The sequence below is a fragment of the Cherax quadricarinatus genome, chromosome 6, assembly GCF_038502225.1.
Source record: "Cherax quadricarinatus isolate ZL_2023a chromosome 6, ASM3850222v1, whole genome shotgun sequence".
In the NCBI taxonomy this organism is placed as follows: domain Eukaryota; kingdom Metazoa; phylum Arthropoda; class Malacostraca; order Decapoda; family Parastacidae; genus Cherax; species Cherax quadricarinatus.
Window position 1 is genome coordinate 20,028,299 of NC_091297.1, and position 21,239 is coordinate 20,049,537.

The following is a 21,239-nucleotide window of genomic DNA, read 5'->3' on the forward strand; positions in this document are numbered from 1 at the left end:
TTGTCTTTGATAATACCTGCTTGTAGTGGAGATATCGTCTTAGTCCAGATATAGTCAAGTAATGAGGCACTTGTCTCAGAGATTCTTGTTGGCTTAGTTATAGTAGCAAGCAGATGTTCATAGTGTTTGCGAAATCAGCTACTGGAGGGTCAGTTGCTTGGATGAGGTTTATGTTGAAGTCTCCTGTAAGTATCAGGTGGTGTTCATTCAACTCTAAGTCAGTTATCATGTTTCTGAGGTTACCCCTAAAAGTGTAAGTATTTGTGTGTGGTAGTCTGTAGACTGCTCCAACTGTGATAGGTTGTTTTTAGGGTTTTTGATGTGAATTTAGCTCTTATGTATTCACCATTGTCATCCCTATTGCCAGTAAATTTCATACATAATAATAATTCCATACATTTCATAAATAATAATAATAATAATAATAATAATAATAATAATGACAACATATATAGTGTGATACTTTCACCAAAGTAGTTTTGACAGTCCAGTAACTATTCCAATACTTTACATTTTTTTTTTTTATCCAGCCTATCCTTGTGATGACAACACTATCTTCTTTGAATATAAGAATGGCTAACACTGTTGCCTCTAGCTCCCTTGTATCTTTCTTTCACTTCATAAATTGATTTGATTGCATTTTTTAATCTATTTCAGTTGTTTTTTTTACCTCCATGGCTATTTCCTTCCAAGGCAGGGTGACCCAGGAAAAAAACCAAATTCACCACCATTCATTCACTTGCTGTCTTCTAAGATTACCCTCAAACTGCAACATCCCCACCCTTCCTTCAGAGTGCAGGCACTGCTCTTCTCACCTCCAGGACTTAAGTCTGGCTAACCAGTTTTTCTGAATCCTTTCATAAAAGTTACCTTGTTCACATAACAACATGCCCATTAAAAACCTCTTGTCTATTACTTTTTTTTTTTTTTTTTTTTTTTTTTAACTGCAATTATAATTGACCATAATTTTTAAAGGGGTGGACTGGTAAGCCAGTGGAAGGCCTCAGTCAGATGACCAAGAGCTCCAGTGGCAGGTCATCATATGACTGAGACCTGCATCAGGAAACTCTTGTCCTGTTTCCTACTGAACGTTACCTAACCTAACCTCTTGTTTATTCACTCTTGTCTAACACGCTCACAAAAGCCCCTAAAACTCAAAGCCTCTTTTACCCTCCTGCCTCCAACTATTGCTGGGATCACCCCCCCCCTAACCCTCCTGCCCCAAATTTATACATCCCCTTTTTGTCATCTTGTCCCCTCTCCATCCCCTCTGTATGCCCAGGCCACCTCAGAAACACTCATCAGCCCTCTGAATTTTACTCTTGACTCCTACATCACATTTTTAACCCTTTCGGGGTTTCGGACGTACTAGTACGCTTACGCGCAGGGTTTTTTGACGTACTAGTACGCATAAATTCTAGCGCCGTCAAATCTCGCGGGAAAAGGCTGGTAGGTCTAGATGTGAGAGAATGGGTCTGTGTGGTGGGTGTGCATGGTAGAAAAAAATCTGGGACCCAGTGGTGCATTGTAGGAATGCCATCTTAGTAAACAATGTCCACCGTGCCAAGCGGTAAGAAGTTCCTCACTCCTCAGCGAATTGGGACACTTTTGTTCCCCAGTGACATTTCTAATACAGATGGAAGTGCCAGTGAAGATGAGTTTCAAGGTTTTAGTGAGGTTTTGACTGAAACTAATGACCATAGTATTGGTAATAGTGAGGAAAACCCAGACGACCCTCAGCCTTCCACCTCTGGTGCTGGGCCGTCTTGTTCACGTTCAGTTGTACCAGAATCAAAGAGGAAACTCCTATTTTCCCAAATCCCAGACTCAGATGTGAGCATTTGTGATGATAGTGATAGTGATTATGAACTACAAGCTCTTCAAACTAGTTCCAGTAGTGATAGTGAAGTGCAATATTCCCCAGTGAAGCGTCAGTATATACGACGATATATGCGCTCTGGTAGTGTACCATATGCTATTCCAAGAGGAAGGAGTACATCTCGGAGTACATCCCGTGGCTGTACGACAGGAACTGACAGTGAAAATGACGATGATACTGTTGCAGTTGGGATGGAAAATGTGCATGGTGGTGGTGCCAGGCGTGAGGCACCAGCAGTGGGCCATGCTGCCACCCATGCTGCTGCCACCCACGCCGCTGCCTCACCTGATCTACAACAGAGGCCACCATCCCCCACCCACCCACCACATCAGCCTCCACAACCACAACTTCCACAACCACAACCTCCATAACCACAACCACCTGTTATTGTCCAGTACCCACCAGCAGACCGCACCTGGGATTGGCAGGTAGCTGTCAATTTTGTTCCAAATCCCCACCAGTTTGATGACAGACAAAGTGGAATATGGTCATGTTGTACACTGGGAAACAGTGCCACTGAACTGGAATGTTTCAAGTTATTCTTTGACGAGCCTCTGATGGAAAGTATTGTCATGGAAAGCAACACATACTACGAGTACACCATGACAAACACAATACTTTCACCAAAATCACGTCTACACCAGTGGAAGGAGACAACTGTGGCTGAGATTTATCTTTTCTTTGCCACAATAATGCTTATGCCACATGTGTATAAGCACAGTGTGAAATCATACTGGTCAACAGACTGCCTGATTGCAACCCCAGGTTTCAGTGATATAATGCCAGTGAATTGATTTGTGCTAGTGTTACGTATGTTTCACTTAGACAAAACCAGGCCTGACAGAAACGACAGGTTATATAAGATTAGGTATGTGTTTGTGTATCTGAAAGAGAAATTCAATATGTATTTTTATCCCTTCAGGAAGCTTGTAATTGACGAGTCTTTGATTCTGTTCAAAGGAACTCTCTCTTTCAAGCAGTACATACCAAGCAAGAGGAAACGTTTTGGTATAAAGTTGTTTGTGCTTTGTGATTGTTACAGTGGTCTGGTATTGGATATTATTGTGTACACTGGAAGTTATACATTGCAAAATACCAGGAAGTTATTGGGCATCTCTGGTGATGTGGTTTGAACAATTATAGAACCATACCTTGGTAAGGGGCATATATTATATACAGATAACTGGTACACAAGCCCCACACTGTGATTTTTTGCGAGTGAACATGACAGATGTGTGTGGCACAGTGCATGCAAATCGGAAACATATGCCCAGGTTTGACACTGGCACTCGTAGAGGTGAGGTGCAGGCGTTTGCTGCCAATGACATTATGGCATTTCAGTGGTATGACAAACGAGATGTCACACTGTTGTCATCAGTTCACCCTAATGAAATGGCAGACACTGGCAGGCAGCATAGAGAGAGCAATGAACCCATTCTAAAACCTGCAGCTGTGATTGATTACACCTTCAATATGCGTTCAGTGGACAAATGTGACATACAGATTGGGTTTGCCGATTGTGTTCGCAAGAGTTATAAGTGGTACATAACTCTTTTTCCATCTTCCGGACATTTCCATGCTGAATGCTTATAATATGTACAAGATGAGGACCAGAAACAAACCACCATACGGCGAATTCTGTTTGTCTGTCATCAGACAAATAGTATTCAAGTACCAAGGAACAACACCTGCAATAGACCGCCCACCAAATTTTCAACAACTTCCTTCTCGTTTGAAGCATGGTGATCACTTCCTGGTAAAACTGCCTGCTACTGCTTTCAAGAAAAAGGCTCAGAGGAGGTGTTACGTCTGTTCACATACAAGAAAATGCCCACAACAACGCAGAGACACTCGTTTTATGTGTGAGGAGTGTAAAACACCACTGTGCATGACACCATGTTTCAGAGAGTTCCACAGGCTGCAGAACTTCTAGAAACATTCCCTGTGACTGTATATGTGTATATAAAATATAGAAAAATAGTAATAAACAACATTTCATAACGTTTGTGTAAATATTTTCTGTAAACAAAACAATGACAACAGTGTTTATGCCATTATTGTGTAGTATTGAAAAAGAAATAACTTACAAAATACTGATCATATTGGTCTCACAGGCCATAAAAGTTACTTGGAAAAAGAAAAATTAAAAAATAATAGAAAATAGTACATAAAAACGTAAATAAAAGAATACCGGGTGACAGGAGTCGACGATGTTGCCACATGGTGCCCCTTTTTCAACTTCACGCCTCCTTATGTCGGTAAGTATTGATGGTAAAAATTTTTTGTTTAGCCTATAATGTTTAGAAAAAAAAATATTTTTTCATAAGAAAAATAATTTTTTTTTTTTTTTTTTTAATTTGGCCGACCCTGAGAACAAGTCTCTGAGAGGACCTGTTGACCCCCAAAGGGTTAATGTCTACACACTGTAGTCTTTGTGTGGTATTCACATTAGATATTGCTGAAATTTATTCTTGAACAAAGTTTTGTGGTCTGTGTGCCCCTGGCTGACTTTAACATCTATGTACTTGAGAGCTGCTTTGTTCTCAGTGTTTTCAGTTCTCTTACAAATTCTAGCAGTGTCTGTTTTTCAGATATGAGAAAGAGAATTGGGGCAAGAACTGTGCACAGAGGAATGAGATTTTTATGTTGGAATCCAATGGCTGCACAGTACCATAATGTGTGTTTATCATGCTGCTCCTTTTTCTCCAATCTGCCAGTGACTGAATTTTTAGCATTATAGTCTTTGTAACTTGTCTTATTTAGGTAGCATGTGCAGCATATGGATTTTCATCTGTATACAGTACAGTTACAACACTGCGCTAGCCAAGGATTCGAACCCATGCTTGTAGGCTAGTACACCAAACAGGGATGAGAATAAAATTAGTTTGAAAGCTCCCACACCTCCGTATGTCCTCGGACCAAGAGTAACACACCTAGCTTGGCTGGGTTCTTGATTCTTGTAGGATTGGGTGGTCCTGTGGGTTAAGGTGTCATGTGGTTCTCGCTCACAATGGTGGGCCAGTACAACATGGGCTCGAATCCTTGGCTAGCACAGTGTTGTTATTGATCAATACCACTCATTTGTGGTTACAATAATATACAGTACAGTATTGTTTTGGGTGTGGACTCTTGAAGAGGGGAGGTGCCTTGGGGCTGGTAAGGTCTCTTGATCCAAGGAATTAGAACTTCCCTTCCCTTAGATCAAACTTGGTTACCTATTCACCAAGCACTAGATAATATCGATGAGTTTAGTGCTTCCTCATAATTTAGGTGAAGACACCACACCACAGCTGTATGTTCGACTTTTGATCTAAGTTGCCATCCATTCATCGGAATATTCATGAAGATTGCTAGTACACCATTTAAGTTTCTACTTAGGTGATCTATTGAATTTTTTAACTACTTTAAGAATTCTTTCTGTCTAATATTTTCAGCATTGAATCAGTTAATATTCCTAGTGAGGTTTGTTTTTGTTTGCTCCCATTTCCATTAATCACTTCACTTGCTCAAGCTAACCATTTTCTGTAGAGATTTAAATAATTTTGATTTCTTATTTTGCATAACATTTTTACATCTTCAACAAATATATTTCTACACTCATGAAAGAAATCGCAATACAACGTGTGATTACAAATATATAAAAATACCACTTGTGTAATTTTACTCCTTCTGGTAAATTTATCTACATGTATATAAATCATCTCCATGGGGAAGTGGAACAGAATTCTTCCTCCGTAAGCCATGCATGTCATAAGAGGTGACTGAAATGTTGAGAGCAATGGGCTAGTAACCCCTTCTCCTGTATATATTACTAAATTTGAAAGGAGAAACTTTTGTTTTTCCTTTTGGGCCACCCCACCTCGGTGGGATACGGCTGGTACGTTGAAAGAAGAAAGTATATAAATTAAAATCATGATAAGGCCACTACTAATCCTTATAAGATGTGTTAATATTTGTATGTGTTCCACTAAAGTAGAAAAGTGATACAGTATAGTGAAACTTACAAATTCATTTGTTTCCTAACCTGTATGTTTTATTTAGATACTTGTTTGCCCTTGGTGCAGCTGAACATTGGTTTTTAATTATTTTTGTGATACTGTTTTCAGTTGTGCCCCAGCCAGTGTATAGTAATATGGCAGAACTGTGTGGTGGTGTAGTGAGTAGGAACTGTGGCACTGTTGGAGTTGAAACAGCAGAGACTGATGGATCTAACCTCTCCCTGGTATCTAGCAGTGACACTGGATCTCAGCATAACTTGCCACATGAAGTTTCTGCTGTGTCTGATGGTAAAACAACATATACACTTTAGTCTATATTGCATGTTATTAGTAGTATGATCTAAAAGATTCATGAATTCAGAAACAATTCACTCATAAATGTTCAAGAAATGTCAAATTATTTTATCCACATTGGCATATTAACAACCATTCTGGAAAATTATCCAGGCTTTGCTTATTCTAAATAACTCATAACCATTTAAACTTGTCTAAATTCAACCATACTTTATGAAAATGCTGGAAATTATAAATACCAATAACTCAGTCACATATAAATAACACTACAATGTTTTTATGACTGGATTCATGTCTGTGTAAACACCTCATTATCATTGTTACCAGATCATAAACCTGTAAATAGTTCATTATCACTAACTTTTTTAGCTATGGAAACATTGTGGCCCAGTATCTGAACCCATTATGTACCTCTGTAATCCTTTTGACTACCACCTTCTGGAAGGGTATAGGGGTGCATAATAGTTATTAAACTTCACACATGACTAAACTTGCACAAATTATCAGTTCAGTGGATGAAAAACTAATAGGGAAAATAATAAAACAGTATAATTTCCATTGAATGAGATGTTATTGGAAATCCATCATAAACTCGTGTATTTGGAACTGCAAAATTATTTTCCCATTATCACTCGTGTAATATTTGGAGAAGAGCTCTCAAACTATAATACTTTGTCTAATTTGTCATTTTTGTTAAATAAAAACTTAAAAACAATGCAGAGTACAATATTCAGATGAAGTCCTCTCTTCCCCTCCCATTTCCTAATGTTTCTCCAATCATAGCTAATATAACATTCTTTACATATGCTTTCCACCCTCTTAGTATTATGACAAGGGTATTTGATGCCAGGGCAGTGAGTGTATTGTGTAAGATGGTTGTTGCAAGGGTACTTGCATGTCTGGGCTATAGTATGAATACCATGAGCTGCTACATTTCAATCATTAATCAGATACAGGACAAAGTTGAGCCACTGCCCAAGGGGCCTAACAAACCAGTGTAATTATTAAATCCACTGTTCTTAGTCACTGTCTACTGAACAAAGATGAACTCACCATACAAGCATAAAATTAACATACAATATGTGCCTTTTTGGTTTTCCCCACACATTTCACTCATCTACAATGATGAACAGAACAGTGTTTTAATTTCTATAAAAATGCATTAATAGAAGAGCAGTATAGTAGGCCAACTGGCCCATGCTAGACATATCCAATTCTCACCCAAACATTTCCTCTTGTATATCTGTCCAACTCAGCTTATAGCTGCCCAAAGTATTTGCTTCAGTCATGCTGCTTTACAGTTTGGTCACTCTACTTGATCTATTGTTTTGACTGCTGTTCTAGATAGGCACTTTCAAAACCTAATTTTAAACTACTTTATTTCTATATTCACCACACAGTATAATCCTGCATGTTGGAGCTGAACATTAAATTTTAAAATGCTGAGATAGCCAGCCATTAGTGTGCATATGACAACCATTAAAGGAACTTGATATAATATGGAATTAACTTCAGCTGCTTCAACCTTTTAGTGCACTCCAGGATGATTTGAATAGACTGATGCAGTGGTCAGAGAAGTGGCAGATGCAGTTTAATGTAGACAAATGCAAAGTTCTAAATGTTGGACAGGACAATAATCATGCCACTTATAAACTGAATAGTGTAGATCTTAATACTACTGATTGCGAAGAGGATTTAGGAGTTCTGGTTAGCAGTAACCTGAAACTAAGACAACAGTGCATAAGTGTTCGCAATAAAGCTAACAGAATCCTTGGCTTCATATCAAGAAGTATAAATAATAGAAGTCCTCAGGTTGTTCTTCAACTATATATATCCTTGGTTAGGCCTCATTTAGATTATGTTGCACAGTTCTGGTCACCATATTACAGAATGGATATAAATGCACTGGAAAACGTACAGAGGAGGATGACAAAGCTGATCCTATGTATCAGAAATCTTCCCTATGAGGATAAACTGAGGGCCCTGAATCTGCACTCTAGAAAGGTGTAGAATTAGGGGGGATATGATTGAGGTGTATAAATGGAAACCAGGAATAAATAAAGGAGATGTAAATAGTGTGCTGGAAATATCCAGCCAAGACAGGACTCACAGCAATGGTTTCAAGTTGGGAAAGTTCAGATTCAGGAAGGACATAGGAAAGCAATGGTTTGGTAATAGAGTTGTGGATGAGTGGAACAAACTCCCAAGTACCGTCATAGAGGCTAAGACATCGTGTAGTTTTAAAAATAGGTTGGATAAATACATGAGTGGGTGTGGGTAGGTGTGAGTTGGGCCTGACTAGCTTGTGCTACCAGGTCTGGTGCCGTGCTCCTTCCATAAATGGAAGTGACCTGACTAGGTGGTCATCGCTCTAAGCCGGGGGGTGGCATGGACCAGTAGGCCTGTTGCAGTGTTCCTTCTTTCTCATGTTCTCATGTACTGTAATTAGAGATTTTCTACTAATGTTACACAGTTCTAATTTTTTTTTTAAATAAATGATTGGAAATAGTTGTGAGAGTAGGACCTATATAGGATCAGCCAGTAGTAATAATAATAATAATAATAATAATAATAATAATAATAAATTTTTTCCCAGTAAAAGTAGGCCTTAGACAAGGATGTGTGATGTCACCGTGGTTGTTTAATATATTTATAGATGGGGTTGTAAGAGAAGTAAATGCGAGGGTCTTGGCAAGAGGCGTGGAGTTAAAAGATAAAGAATCACACACAAAGTGGGAGTTGTCACAGCTGCTCTTTGCTGATGATACTGTGCTCTTGGGAGATTCTGAAGAGAAGTTGCAGAGATTGGTGGATGAATTTGGTAGGGTGTGCAAAAGAAGAAAATTAAAGGTGAATACAGGAAAGAGTAAGGTTATGAGGATAACAAAAAGATTAGGTGATGAAAGATTGAATATCAGATTGGAGGGAGAGAGTATGGAGGAGGTGAACGTATTCAGATATTTGGGAGTGGACGTGTCAGCGGATGGGTCTATGAAAGATGAGGTGAATCATAGAATTGATGAGGGAAAAAGAGTGAGTGGTGCACTTAGGAGTCTGTGGAGACAAAGAACTTTGTCCTTGGAGGCAAAGAGGGGAATGTATGAGAGTATAGTTTTACCAACGCTCTTATATGGGTGTGAAGCGTGGGTGATGAATGTTGCAGCGAGGAGAAGGCTGGAGGCAGTGGAGATGTCATGTCTGAGGGCAATGTGTGGTGTGAATATAATGCAGAGAATTCGTAGTTTGGAAGTTAGGAGGAGGTGCGGGATTACCAAAACTGTTGTCCAGAGGGCTGAGGAAGGGTTGTTGAGGTGGTTCGGACATGTAGAGAGAATGGAGCGAAACAGAATGACTTCAAGAGTGTATCAGTCTGTAGTGGAAGGAAGGCGGGGTAGGGGTCGGCCTAGGAAGGGTTGGAGGGAGGGGGTAAAGGAGGTTTTGTGTGCGAGGGGCTTGGACTTCCAGCAGGCATGCGTGAGCGTGTTTGATAGGAGTGAATGGAGACAAATGGTTTTTAATACTTGACGTGCTGTTGGAGTGTGAGCAAAGTAACATTTATGAAGGGATTCAGGGAAACCGGCAGGCCGGACTTGAGTCCTGGAGATGGGAAGTACAGTGCCTGCACTCTGAAGGAGGGGTGTTAATGTTGCAGTTTAAAAACTGTAGTGTAAAGCACCCTTCTGGCAAGACAGTGATGGAGTGAATGATGGTGAAAGTTTTTCTTTTTCGGGCCACCCTGCCTTGGTGGGAATCGGCCGGTGTGATAATAAAAAAAAAATAAAAAAATAATAATAATAATAATAATTAACCCTTCTTTGGTGGGATATGGCTAGTTTGTTGAAAGAATAATAATAATAATAATAATCTCCATGGGAAAGTGCAAGAGAATTCTTCCTCCGTAAACCATACATGTCATAAGAGGCGACTAAAATGCCAGGAGCAAGGGGCTAGTAACCCCTTCTCCTGTATACATTACTGAAGTTAAAAAGAAAAACTTTTGTTTCTCCTTTTTGGGCCACCCTGCTTTGGTGGGATACAGCCCGTTTGTTGAAAGAAAGATATACACATAGAATGCACTTTGTATGAGTCAATATTATATATGCATATCAAGTAATTTGAAACTTTTCAAGAGTAGGGGCATGTATTGGCTAGTAGAAGACTGGGTAATTATTTGTTCATCTGTTATTTGTTAAGTTGTTATTGGTTTAAGGTGATTTGCTATAGTAGATCCCCAGGCACAAACACCATAGGTGACATAGAGTTAGATCAGAGTAGTACAAAGTATATAGTAACATATGAAGACAATACATACTAATTTAGAGGCCTTCTTTGTTATGTGCTGGATGTCAGGGTTGAATTTCCAGTTGCTGTCAAGGTGGAGATATGGCATAAAATACCATCATGAGGAGATTTATCAAGTCATAAACAATCTACCTGGGGAGACAAGATGTTCATATATATTAATAGTGAACATAATGACATGAAAATCAGGTGAGGTATATTGAAACTAATGTGGATAGACTGATGACAAGTTAGACAAATGTATGGCTGAGGACAGGTTAGAGTTGAGAAGGACCTGTCTAGTTTGGGGCCTGTAGACCTGCAGTGTTCCAGTATGCTGTGACCAGTTGATTGATGGGATAGTGATAAAGTTTCTTGGCAAGAGGTTTAGCTATATGTATTGTGGAAACTATTGTTCTGGTTAAAGTTGCTCGATCTGCTGATTAGTGATGATTCTAGAAAACTGCATTTTGAAGTGTTTTCTGTAACAATGAGTTGTATACCATTTTAATTGATCAGGTGGTTATGGGAGTTTCTGTTGGAAACATAGGCATTGTTCAGTTGGTGCAGTCTGCCAGCATATTTGTGTTCTGAAATACAAGTGTTAAGTGTCTTGGTGTTTCTTCCATGTATAATTGGTCACAGTTGTTGCAAAAAATTGTGTATACCCCTGCCATGATTTTGAGTTGATGTTCTTTCTTGTAGTGGAGACAGTGGTGAATACTTGGAATTTGGCATTGGAGAAAATACTGGCGATATTTTCAACAATAGAGTTGTTACGGAAGACTATGTATCTTTTGGTTACGTGTTGTCTAGGCGAGTTGAAGATGATGTATGCATGGTGCCTGCAGTCTCTGATGAAATGACAATGATAGTGAAGTTGAGAAAAAGTCTGTTCTAGGAAAGAGCATTCTACCTCAGTTTGCTACTGTGAACTCTGAGGAAGAAGCCTATGGTACTATGTTTTGTCTTGATGTAATGGTGCAAGTAATAGTGAAGAAGATCATGTCATGTTGATTGGTAGGCATGTGGTGGACTTTGAATCACAGTTCATGATCAGATTTACAGAAGAGAACATCAAGGAAAGGTAGTGCACCATAGACATCCTCTTTGAGTGTGAACTGGATGGAGGGCTTGACTTGGTTGTCCTTATCTTGGAGTGCAGAGATGTTGAAGTTCTTGGGAGTTATGATGAGACTGTCATCAGTATAATGGAGCCAGGTGACCATGCAGGGGATGATGGAGGAAAAATCTCTTGGCTTTAAGATGCTCCAGGTATAGGTTCACCAGAACAGTAATGGTGAGCTCTTTGGTAGACTGAAAGTCTATTGAAAGAAAGAATTTTCAAAAGGAAAAAGTTAAAACCAATGCACAATTAAATGAGATCAACAAAATTACTAGCTGGAACTGGAAGGTCAAGGGTGTTATCAATTTTTCACTAAAGTACCCACAGCTAGAGCCATCTATCTTCTTTTACAAAGAATTGATGCCACATTTGTTCCAGCCAGTGATTTTGTTAATCTCGTTGAACTGTGCATTGGTGGGAAACCTTCACAGTGGAGGAAATATACAAAAAATGAATTGTGAACAGATGGAAATACAGTAGGTGGAGGTACAAAAGGTGTTGGTCCACTGTATTCAGTTTATTATGACTGTCAGTTAATTTTTCTGTGTAATACTAAAAAAATAATATATTCTTGGGTGAAATTTTTTAAATGTGTATGGCATAAATGCTTAGAGGTATTGGAAAGCTACTGTTAAACTGTATTGTTCAAATGATTCTTAAATTTTCGCGTGTTCTTTTATCTAAACGCTTGTAGAACTAAAACTTGTATTATGATTTATAGAGTTAAAAGTTTTGTTTTGTTCTGTTTTTAATTTTTATTAAACATATTTTTTTTTTGCTTTTATTTACTTGAACTGATCCTGGGTGTAGAGTTTGAAGCAAGCAAGTACTGCACACTCCACCGTTACTCTGACCAACCTTTACATCATTACCAACCAGGAAGGGTGGTCCTTCGCAGACACCTCTCTCAATCAGGTATTCATAAGTTGCTCATTTTCATTTTTGGTTTTCATGCATTTTTTTATCATATAGGTATTTAATTTTAGCTTGTAAATTTTGTTATGAAATGTAGTTTTAGATTATTTTATTTCAGAATTCAGGAGAATTGTTGCTTCTCACAGATACATTGATATAGTTCAACCACTTACAAATTCCAGGTACCTTTGGTGGTCTTGAACTGTATGTATTCTTATTGTATGTAAGGTGATTTCAAAACAGATAATGTCAAGAAAGAATAGTCACAATACTGTGGCTGTGTACAGATGATGACACATATGTAGCACCTAAAATCTGTACCTGACCAGCCGGGCTGTGGCTCGTACGTTGGATTGCGTGCAGCCAGCAGTAACAGCCTGGTTGATCAGGCTCTGATCCGCCAGGAGGCCTGGTCACAGACCGGGCCGCGGGGGCGTTGATCCCCGGAACTCTCTCCAGGTAAACTCCAGGTAATTAAAGTAAGAACTAGGTAGTAGGTTGGTAGACAACAAACGCCCAGGGAGATACAGTGGTACCCTGAGTTTTGAACTGCTCCCAACTCGACCATTTATGTAAGTGTATTATTGTCAGTGCTTTTGTAAGTGTATTTTTGGGGGTCTGAAACAGACTAATCTAATTTACATAATTCCTTATGGGAACAAATTCATTTCGTAACGTCACTTGAACAGCCTTCAGGAATGAAGAAAGTTCGAAATTCGGGGTACCACTGTACTACCATCCTGTCAAGTGAATGTAAAACGAAAGCCTGTAATTGTTTTACATGATGGTAGGATTGCTGGTGTCTTTTGTCTGTCTCATAAACATGCAAGATTTCAGGTATGTCTTGCTACTTCTACTTACACTTAGGTCACACTACACATAAATGTACAAGCATATATATACACACCCCTCTGGGTTTTCTTCTATTTTCTTTTAAGTTCTTGTTCTTGTTTATTTCCTCTTATCTCCATGGGGAAGTGAAATAGAATTCTTCCTCCGTAAGCCATGCGTGTTGTAAGAGGCGACTAAAATGCCGGGAGCAAGGGGCTGGTAACCCCTTTTCCTGTATATATTACTAAATGTAAAAGAAGAAGCTTACGTTTTTCCTTTTGGGCCACCCTGCCTCGGTGGGATACGGCCGGTGTGTTGAAAGAAAGAAGAAAGATTTTTTTTTTCTTCAACAAACTGGCCGTATCCCACCAAGGCAGGGTGGCCCAAAAAGAAAAACGAAAGTTTCTCTTTTTAAATTTAGTAATTTATACAGGAGAAGGGGTTACTAGGCCCTTGCTCCCGGCATTTTAGTCGCCTCTTACAACACGCATGGCTTACGGAGGAAGAATTCTGTTCCACTTCCCCATGGAGGTAAGAGGAAATAAATAAGAACAAGAACTAGAAAGAAAATAGAAGAAAACCCAGAGGGGTGTGTGTATATATATGCTTGTACATGTATGTGTAGTGTGACCCAAGTGTAAGTAGAAGTAGCAAGACGTACCTGAAATCTTGCATGTTTAAGAGCCAGAAAAAAGACACCAGTAATCCTACCATCATGTAAAACAATTACAGGCTTTTGTTTTACACTCACTTGGCAGAACGATAGTACCTCCCTGGGTGGTTGCTGTCTACCAACCTACTACTACTAAGAAAGATATACATGTATATATATCTTTCTTTCAACACACTGGCCATATCCCACCGAGGCGGGGTGGCCCAAAAGGAAAAACGAAAGTTTCTCCTTTTACATTTGGTAATATATACAGGAGAAGAGGTTACTAGCCCCTTGCCCCCGGCATTTAAGTTGCCTCTTACAACACGCATGGCTCACAGAGGAAGAATTCTGTTCCACTTCCCCATGGAGTTAAGAGGAAATAAACAAGAACAAGAACTAGAAAGAAAATAGAAGAACACCCAGAGGGGTGTGTGTGTATATATATATGCTTGTACATGTATGTGTAGTGTGACCTAAGTGTAAGTAGAAGTAGCAAGATGTACCTGAAATCTTGCATGTGTATGAGACAGAATAAAATGACACCAGCAATCCTACCGTGTAAAACAATTACAGGCTTTCGTTTTACACTCATTTGCTTTCGACCAACCTACTACTACTACTAAGAAAGATATATATATATATATATATATATATATATATATATATATATATATATATATATATATATGTATATATATATATATATATATATATATATATATATATATATATGTATATATATATATATATATATATATATATATATATATATATATATATATATATATATATATATATATTTATATATATATATATAATATATATATATATATAATTTTTTTTTTTTTTCAACAAGTCGGCCGTCTCCCACCGAGGCAGGGTGACCCAAAAAAGAAAGAAAATCCCCAAAAAGAAAATACTTTCATCATCATTCAACACTTTCACCACACTCGCTCATTATCACTGTTTTTGCAGAGGTGCTCAGAATACAACAGTTTAGAAGCATATACGTATAAAGATACACAACATATCCCTCCAAACTGCCAATATCCCAAACCCCTCCTTTAAAGTGCAGGCATTGTACTTCCCATTTCCAGGACTCAAGTCCGACTATATGAAAATAACCGGTTTCCCTGAATCCCTTCACTAAATATTACCCTGCTCACACTCCAACAGATCGTCAGGTCCCAAGTATCATTCGTCTCCATTCACTCCTATCTAACACGCTCACGCACGCTTCCTGGAAGTCCAAGCCCCTCACCCACAAAACCTCCTTTACCCCCTCTCTCCAACCCTTTCGAGGACGACCCCTACCCCTCCTTCCTTCCCCTATAGATTTATATGCTTTCCATGTCATTCTACTTAGATCCATTCTCTCTAAATGACCAAACTACCTCAACAACCCCTCTTCTGCCCTCTGACTAATGCTTTTATTAACTCCACATCTTCTCCTAATTTCCACACTCCGAATTTTCTGCATAATATTTACACCACACATTGCCTTTAGACAGGACATCTCCACTGCCTCCAACCGTCTCCTCGCTGCTGCATTTACCACCCAAGCTTCACATCCATATAAAAGTGTTGGTACTACTATACTTTCATACATTCCCTTCTTTGCCTCCATAGATAACGTTTTTTGACTCCACATATTCCTCAACGCACCATTCATCTTTTTTCCCTCATCAATTCTATGATTAACCTCATCCTTCATAAATCCATCCGCCGACACGTCAACTCCCAAGTATCTGAAAACATTCACTTCTTCCATACTCCTCCTCCCCAATTTGATATCCAATTTTTCTTTATCTAAATCATTTGATACCCTCATCACCTTACTCTTTTCTATGTTCACTTTCAACTTTCTACCTTTACACACATTCTCAAACTCATCCACTAACCTTTGCAATTTTTCTTTAGAATCTCCCATAAGCACAGTATCATCAGCAAAAAGTAACTGTGTCAATTCCCATTATGAATTTGATTCCCCAAAATTTAATCCCACCCCTCTCCCGAACACCCTAGCATTTGCTTCCTTTACAACCCCATCTATAAATATATTAAACAACCATGGTGACATTACACATCCCTGTCTAAGACCTACTTTTACCGGGAAGTATTTTCCCTCTCTTCTACACACCCTAACCTGAGCCTCACTATCCTCATAAAAACTCTTAACAGCATTTAGTAACTTACCACCTATTCCATATACTTTCAACATCTGCCACATTGCTCCTCTATCCACTCTATCATATTTTTATTATTTTATTATCACACTGGCCGATTCCCACCAAGGCAGGGTGGCCCGAAAAAGAAAAACTTTCACCATCATTCACTCCATCACTGTCTTGCCAGAAGGGTGCTTTACACTACAGTTTTTAAACTGCAACATTAACACCCCTCCTTCAGAGTGCAGGCACTGTACTTCCCATCTCCAGGACTCAAGTCTGGCCTGCCAGTTTCCCTGAACCCCTTCATAAATGTTACCCTGCTCACACTCCAACAGCACGTCAAGTATTAAAAACCATTTGTTTCCATTCACTCCTATCAAACACGCTCACGCATGCCTGCTGGAAGTCCAAGCCCCTCGCACACAAAACCTCCTTTACCCCCTCCCTCCAACCTTTCCTAGGCCGACCCCTACCCCGCCTTCCTTCCACTACAGACTGATACACTCTTGAAGTTATTCTGTTTCGCTCCATTCTCTCCACATGTCCGAACCACCTCAACAACCCTTCCTCAGCCCTCTGGACAACAGTTTTGGTAATCCCGCACCTCTTCCTAACCTCCAAACTACGAATTCTCTGCATTATATTTACACCACACATTGCTCTCAGACATGACATCTCCACTGCCTCCAGCCTTCTCCTCGCTGCAACATTCATCACCCATGCTTCACACCCATATAAGAGCGTTGGTAAAACTATACTCTCATACATTCCCCTCTTTGCCTCCAAGGACAAAGTTCTTTGTCTCCACAGACTCCTAAGTGCACCACTCACCCTTTTCCCCTCATCAATTCTATGATTCACCTCATCTTTCATAGACCAATCCGCTGACACGTCCACTCCCAAATATCTGAATACATTCACCTCCTCCATACTCTCTCCCTCCAATCTGATATCCAATCTTTCATCACCTAATCTTTTTGTTATCCTCATAACCTTACTCTTTCCTGTATTCACTTTCAATTTTCTTCTTTTGCATACCCTGCCAAATTCATCCACCAATCTCTGCAACTTCTCTTCAGAATCTCCCAAGAGCACAGTGTCATCAGCAAAGAGCAACTGTGACAACTCCCACTTTGTGTGATTCTTTATCTTTTAACTCCATGCCTCTTGCCAAGACCCTCGCATTTACTTCTCTTACAACCCCATCAATAAATATATTAAACAACCAAGGTGACATCACACATCCTTGTCTAAGGCCTACTTTTACTGGGAAATAATTTCCCTCTTTCCTACATACTCTAACTTGAGCCTCACTATCCTCGTAAAAACTCTTCACTGCTTTCAGTAACCTACCTCCTACACCATACACCTGCAACATCTGCCACATTGCCCCCCTATCCACCCTGTCATACGCCTTTTCCAAATCCATAAATGCCACAAAGACCTCTTTAGCCTTATCTAAATACTGTTCACTTACATGTTTCACTGTAAACACCTGGTCCACACACCCCCTACCTTTCCTAAAGCCTCTTTGTTCATCTGCTATCCTATTCTCCATCTTACTTTTAATTCTTTCAATAATAACTCTACCATACACTTTACCAGGTATACTCAACAGACTTATCCCCCTATAATTTTTGCACTCTCTTTTGTCCCCTTTGCCTTTATACAAAGGAACTATGCATGCTCTCTGCCAATCTCTAGGTACCTTACCCTCTTCCATTTATTTATTAACCCTTTGACTGTTTCAGGCCCCTTTCTGAAACTGTCATTTTATGTCGCTCAATTTTTGAAAAAAAAAAAAAATATTTTTTCTTATGAAATGATAGAGAATCTTTTCCCGATGGTAATGACACCAAAAGTTCGAAATTTGGTCGAAAACTCATGGAATTATGCTCTCGCGAAGTTAGCGGTCTCGGCGACATATGCGTATCGGCGATTTCGCCAACTTTGAGCCCTATTTTCAGCCATTGTTCCAGTTGACCAAACTCATAGCTATTTCTTTAGAACTCCATTTTATCTATCAGCTGAGTACAAGAAACCTCCCATTTACTAATTTGGACTACCCAATATGGTGGTCAGAAATTGGCAATTTGGCCAATTTCACGCAGACTAAAAAAGATGCCAATTTCAAAATAGGGTCCAGAATAAACAAGGTAGACATTCGTGGCACTAAAATAACATATGCTCTGTTCATTAGTCACATCTCTAGGCCCCTCTTATATTATTATTGCTTTCTATTTTGATTTTTTATTCATACAAAATACAAAATTTACTGTTATGCAGACTACTGCATTATTGTAAAAATGGTATAAATAATATCAGTGCACTAGTGAAAGAATATTAGACTCCCCAGTTGACGTGTATTGGACGTGTGGTGCGATTTATTTACTCCTGAACATTGGTAAAAATCGAACATTTCCGCTACTTTGAGCTCAGTTTCAAGGTCGTTTTCATCGTCAGAGTAATGAAAATCATCTCTATTTCTGTAATATATTTTCCATTTTATCACCTAAGACCATGAAAACGCGAATACAACGATAAATACTATACGAAAATACACCTCAAAATCGGCGTTTTATTCCAAAAAAACGATCATTTTTTTTTTCTCATTACGCAGTGTGTGCTGCAGGATTTTTTTTGTGTGGTGCACACTGACCACACAGACCCATTCTCTCACATGTGGGCCTACCAGCTTTCTCTTGCTTGGTTTGAAGCCGCTAGAATTATTGAGTATATATACGTCAGAAACATTGGCTCGTAAGACGTATTTATACGTCGAAAACAGTCAAAGGGTTAAATAATTGCACCAACCACTCCAAAATTATATCCCCACCTGCTTTTAACATTTCTATCTTTATCCCATCAATCCCGGCTGCCTTATCCCCTTTCATTTTACCTACTGCTTCACGAACTTCCCCCACACTCACAACTGGCTCTTCCTCACTCCTACAAGATGTTGTTCCTCGTTGCCCTATACACGAAATCACAGCTTCCCTATCTTCATCAACATTTAACAATTCCTCAAAATATTCCCTCCATCTTCCCAATACCTCTAACTCTCCATTTAATAACTCTCCTCTCCTATTTTTAACTGACAAATCCATTTGTTCTCTAGGCTTTCTTAACTTGTTAATCTCACTCCAAAACTTTTTCTTATTTTCAACAAAATTTGTTGATAACATCTCACCCACTCTCTCATTTGCTCTCTTTTTACATTGCTTCACAACTCTCTTAACCTCTCTTTTTCTCCATATACTCTTCCCTCCTTGCATCACTTCTACTTTGTAAAAACTTCTCATATGCTAACTTTTTCTCCCTTACTACTCTCTTCAAATCATCATTCCACCAATCGCTCCTCTTCCCTCCCCCACCCACTTTCCTGTAACCACAAACTTCTGCTGAACACTCCAACACTACATTTTTAAACCTACCCCATACCTCTTCGACCCCATTGCCTGTGCTCTCATTAGCCCATCTATCCTCCAATAGCTGTTTATATCTTACCCTAACTGCCTCCTCTTTTAGTTTATAAACCTTCACCTCTCTCTTCCCTGATGCTTCTATTCTCCTTGTATCCCATCTACCTTTTACTCTCAGTGTAGCTACAACTAGAAAGTGATCTGATATATCTGTGGCCCCTCTATAAACATGTACATCCTAAAGTCTACTCAACAGTCTTTTATCTACCAATACATAATCCAACAAACTACTGTCATTTCGCCCTACATCATATCTTGTATACTTATTTATCCTCTTTTTCTTAAAATATGTATTACCTATAAATAAACCCCTTTCTATACAAAGTTCAGTCAAAGGGCTCCCATTATCATGTACACCTGGCACCCCAAACTTACCTACCACACCCTCTCTAAAAGTTTCTCCTACTTTAGCATTCAGGTCCCCTACCACAATTACTCTCTCACTTGGTTCAAAGGCTCCTATACATTCACTTAACATCTCCCAAAATCTCTCTCTCTCCTCTGCATTCCTCTCTTCTCCAGGTGCATACACGCTTATTATGACCCACTTCTCGCATCCAACCTTTACTTTAATCCACATAATTCTTGAATTTACACATTCATATTCTCTTTTCTCCTTCCATAACTGATCATTCAACATTACTGCTACCCCTTCCTTTGCTCTAATTCTCTCAGATACTCCAGATTTAATCCCATTTATTTCCCCCCACCGAAACTCCCCTACCCCCTTCAGCTTTGTTTCGCTTAGGGCCAGGACATCCAACTTCTTTTCATTCATAACATCAGCAATCATCTGTTTCTTGTTATCCGCACTACATCCATGCACATTTAAGCATCCCAGTTTTATAAAATTTTTCTTCTTTTCTAAATCCATAAATGCAATAAAAACTTCCCTACCTTTATCTAAATACTGTTCACATATATGCTTCAATGTAAACACTTGATATACACATCCCCTACCCACTCTCAAGCCTCCCTGCTCATCCGCAATCCTACATTCTGTCTTACCTCTAATTCTTTCAATTATAACCCTACCGTACACTTTTCCTGGTGTACTCAGTAAACTTATTCCTCTATAATTTTTACAGTCTCTTTTGTCCCCTTTCCCTTCATATAACCTCATCCTTCATGAATCCATCTGCCGACACGTCAACTCCCAAGTATCTGAAAACATTCACTTCTTCCATACTCCTCCTCCCCAATTTGATATCCAATTTTTCTTTATCTAAATCATTTGATACCCTCATCACCTTACTCTTTTCTATGTTCACTTTCAACTTTCTACCTTTACACACATTCTCAAACTCATCCACTAACAGTTAGAGTAAGAGGTAGATGGGAAAAGAGGAAGGTGGCAACAACAAGTAAGAGGGAGGTGAAAGTGTATAAACTAAGGGAGGAGTAAGTTCGGGGGAGATATAAGCGACTGTTGGCAGAAAGGTGGGCTAGTGCAAAGATGAGTAGTGGGGGGGTTGAAGAGGGTTGGAATAGTTTTAAAAATGCAGTATTAGAATGTGGGGCAGAAGTTTGTGGTTATAGGAGGGTGGGGGCAGGTGGAAAGAGGAGTGATTGGTGGAATGATGAAGTAAAGGGTGTGATAAAAGAGA

The 21,239-nt window shown here is 39.2% G+C and overlaps 1 protein-coding gene across 3 annotated transcripts in view; it reads left to right on the forward strand.

Annotated features, from left to right (window-relative positions):
* mim (missing-in-metastasis) overlaps positions 1–21,239 on the forward strand; it is an 867,287-nt gene that overhangs the window by 824,371 nt on the left and 21,677 nt on the right. For 2 of the 3 annotated variants that reach the window (XM_053781651.2, XM_053781665.2), the window contains 2 exons: positions 5,986–6,165; positions 12,389–12,493. In XM_053781651.2, coding sequence (XP_053637626.1) covers positions 5,986–6,165; positions 12,389–12,493 — 285 coding nt within the window. The remainder of the gene's footprint in view (positions 1–5,985; positions 6,166–12,388; positions 12,494–21,239) is intronic. The other variant, XM_053781657.2, reaches the window with a different exon arrangement.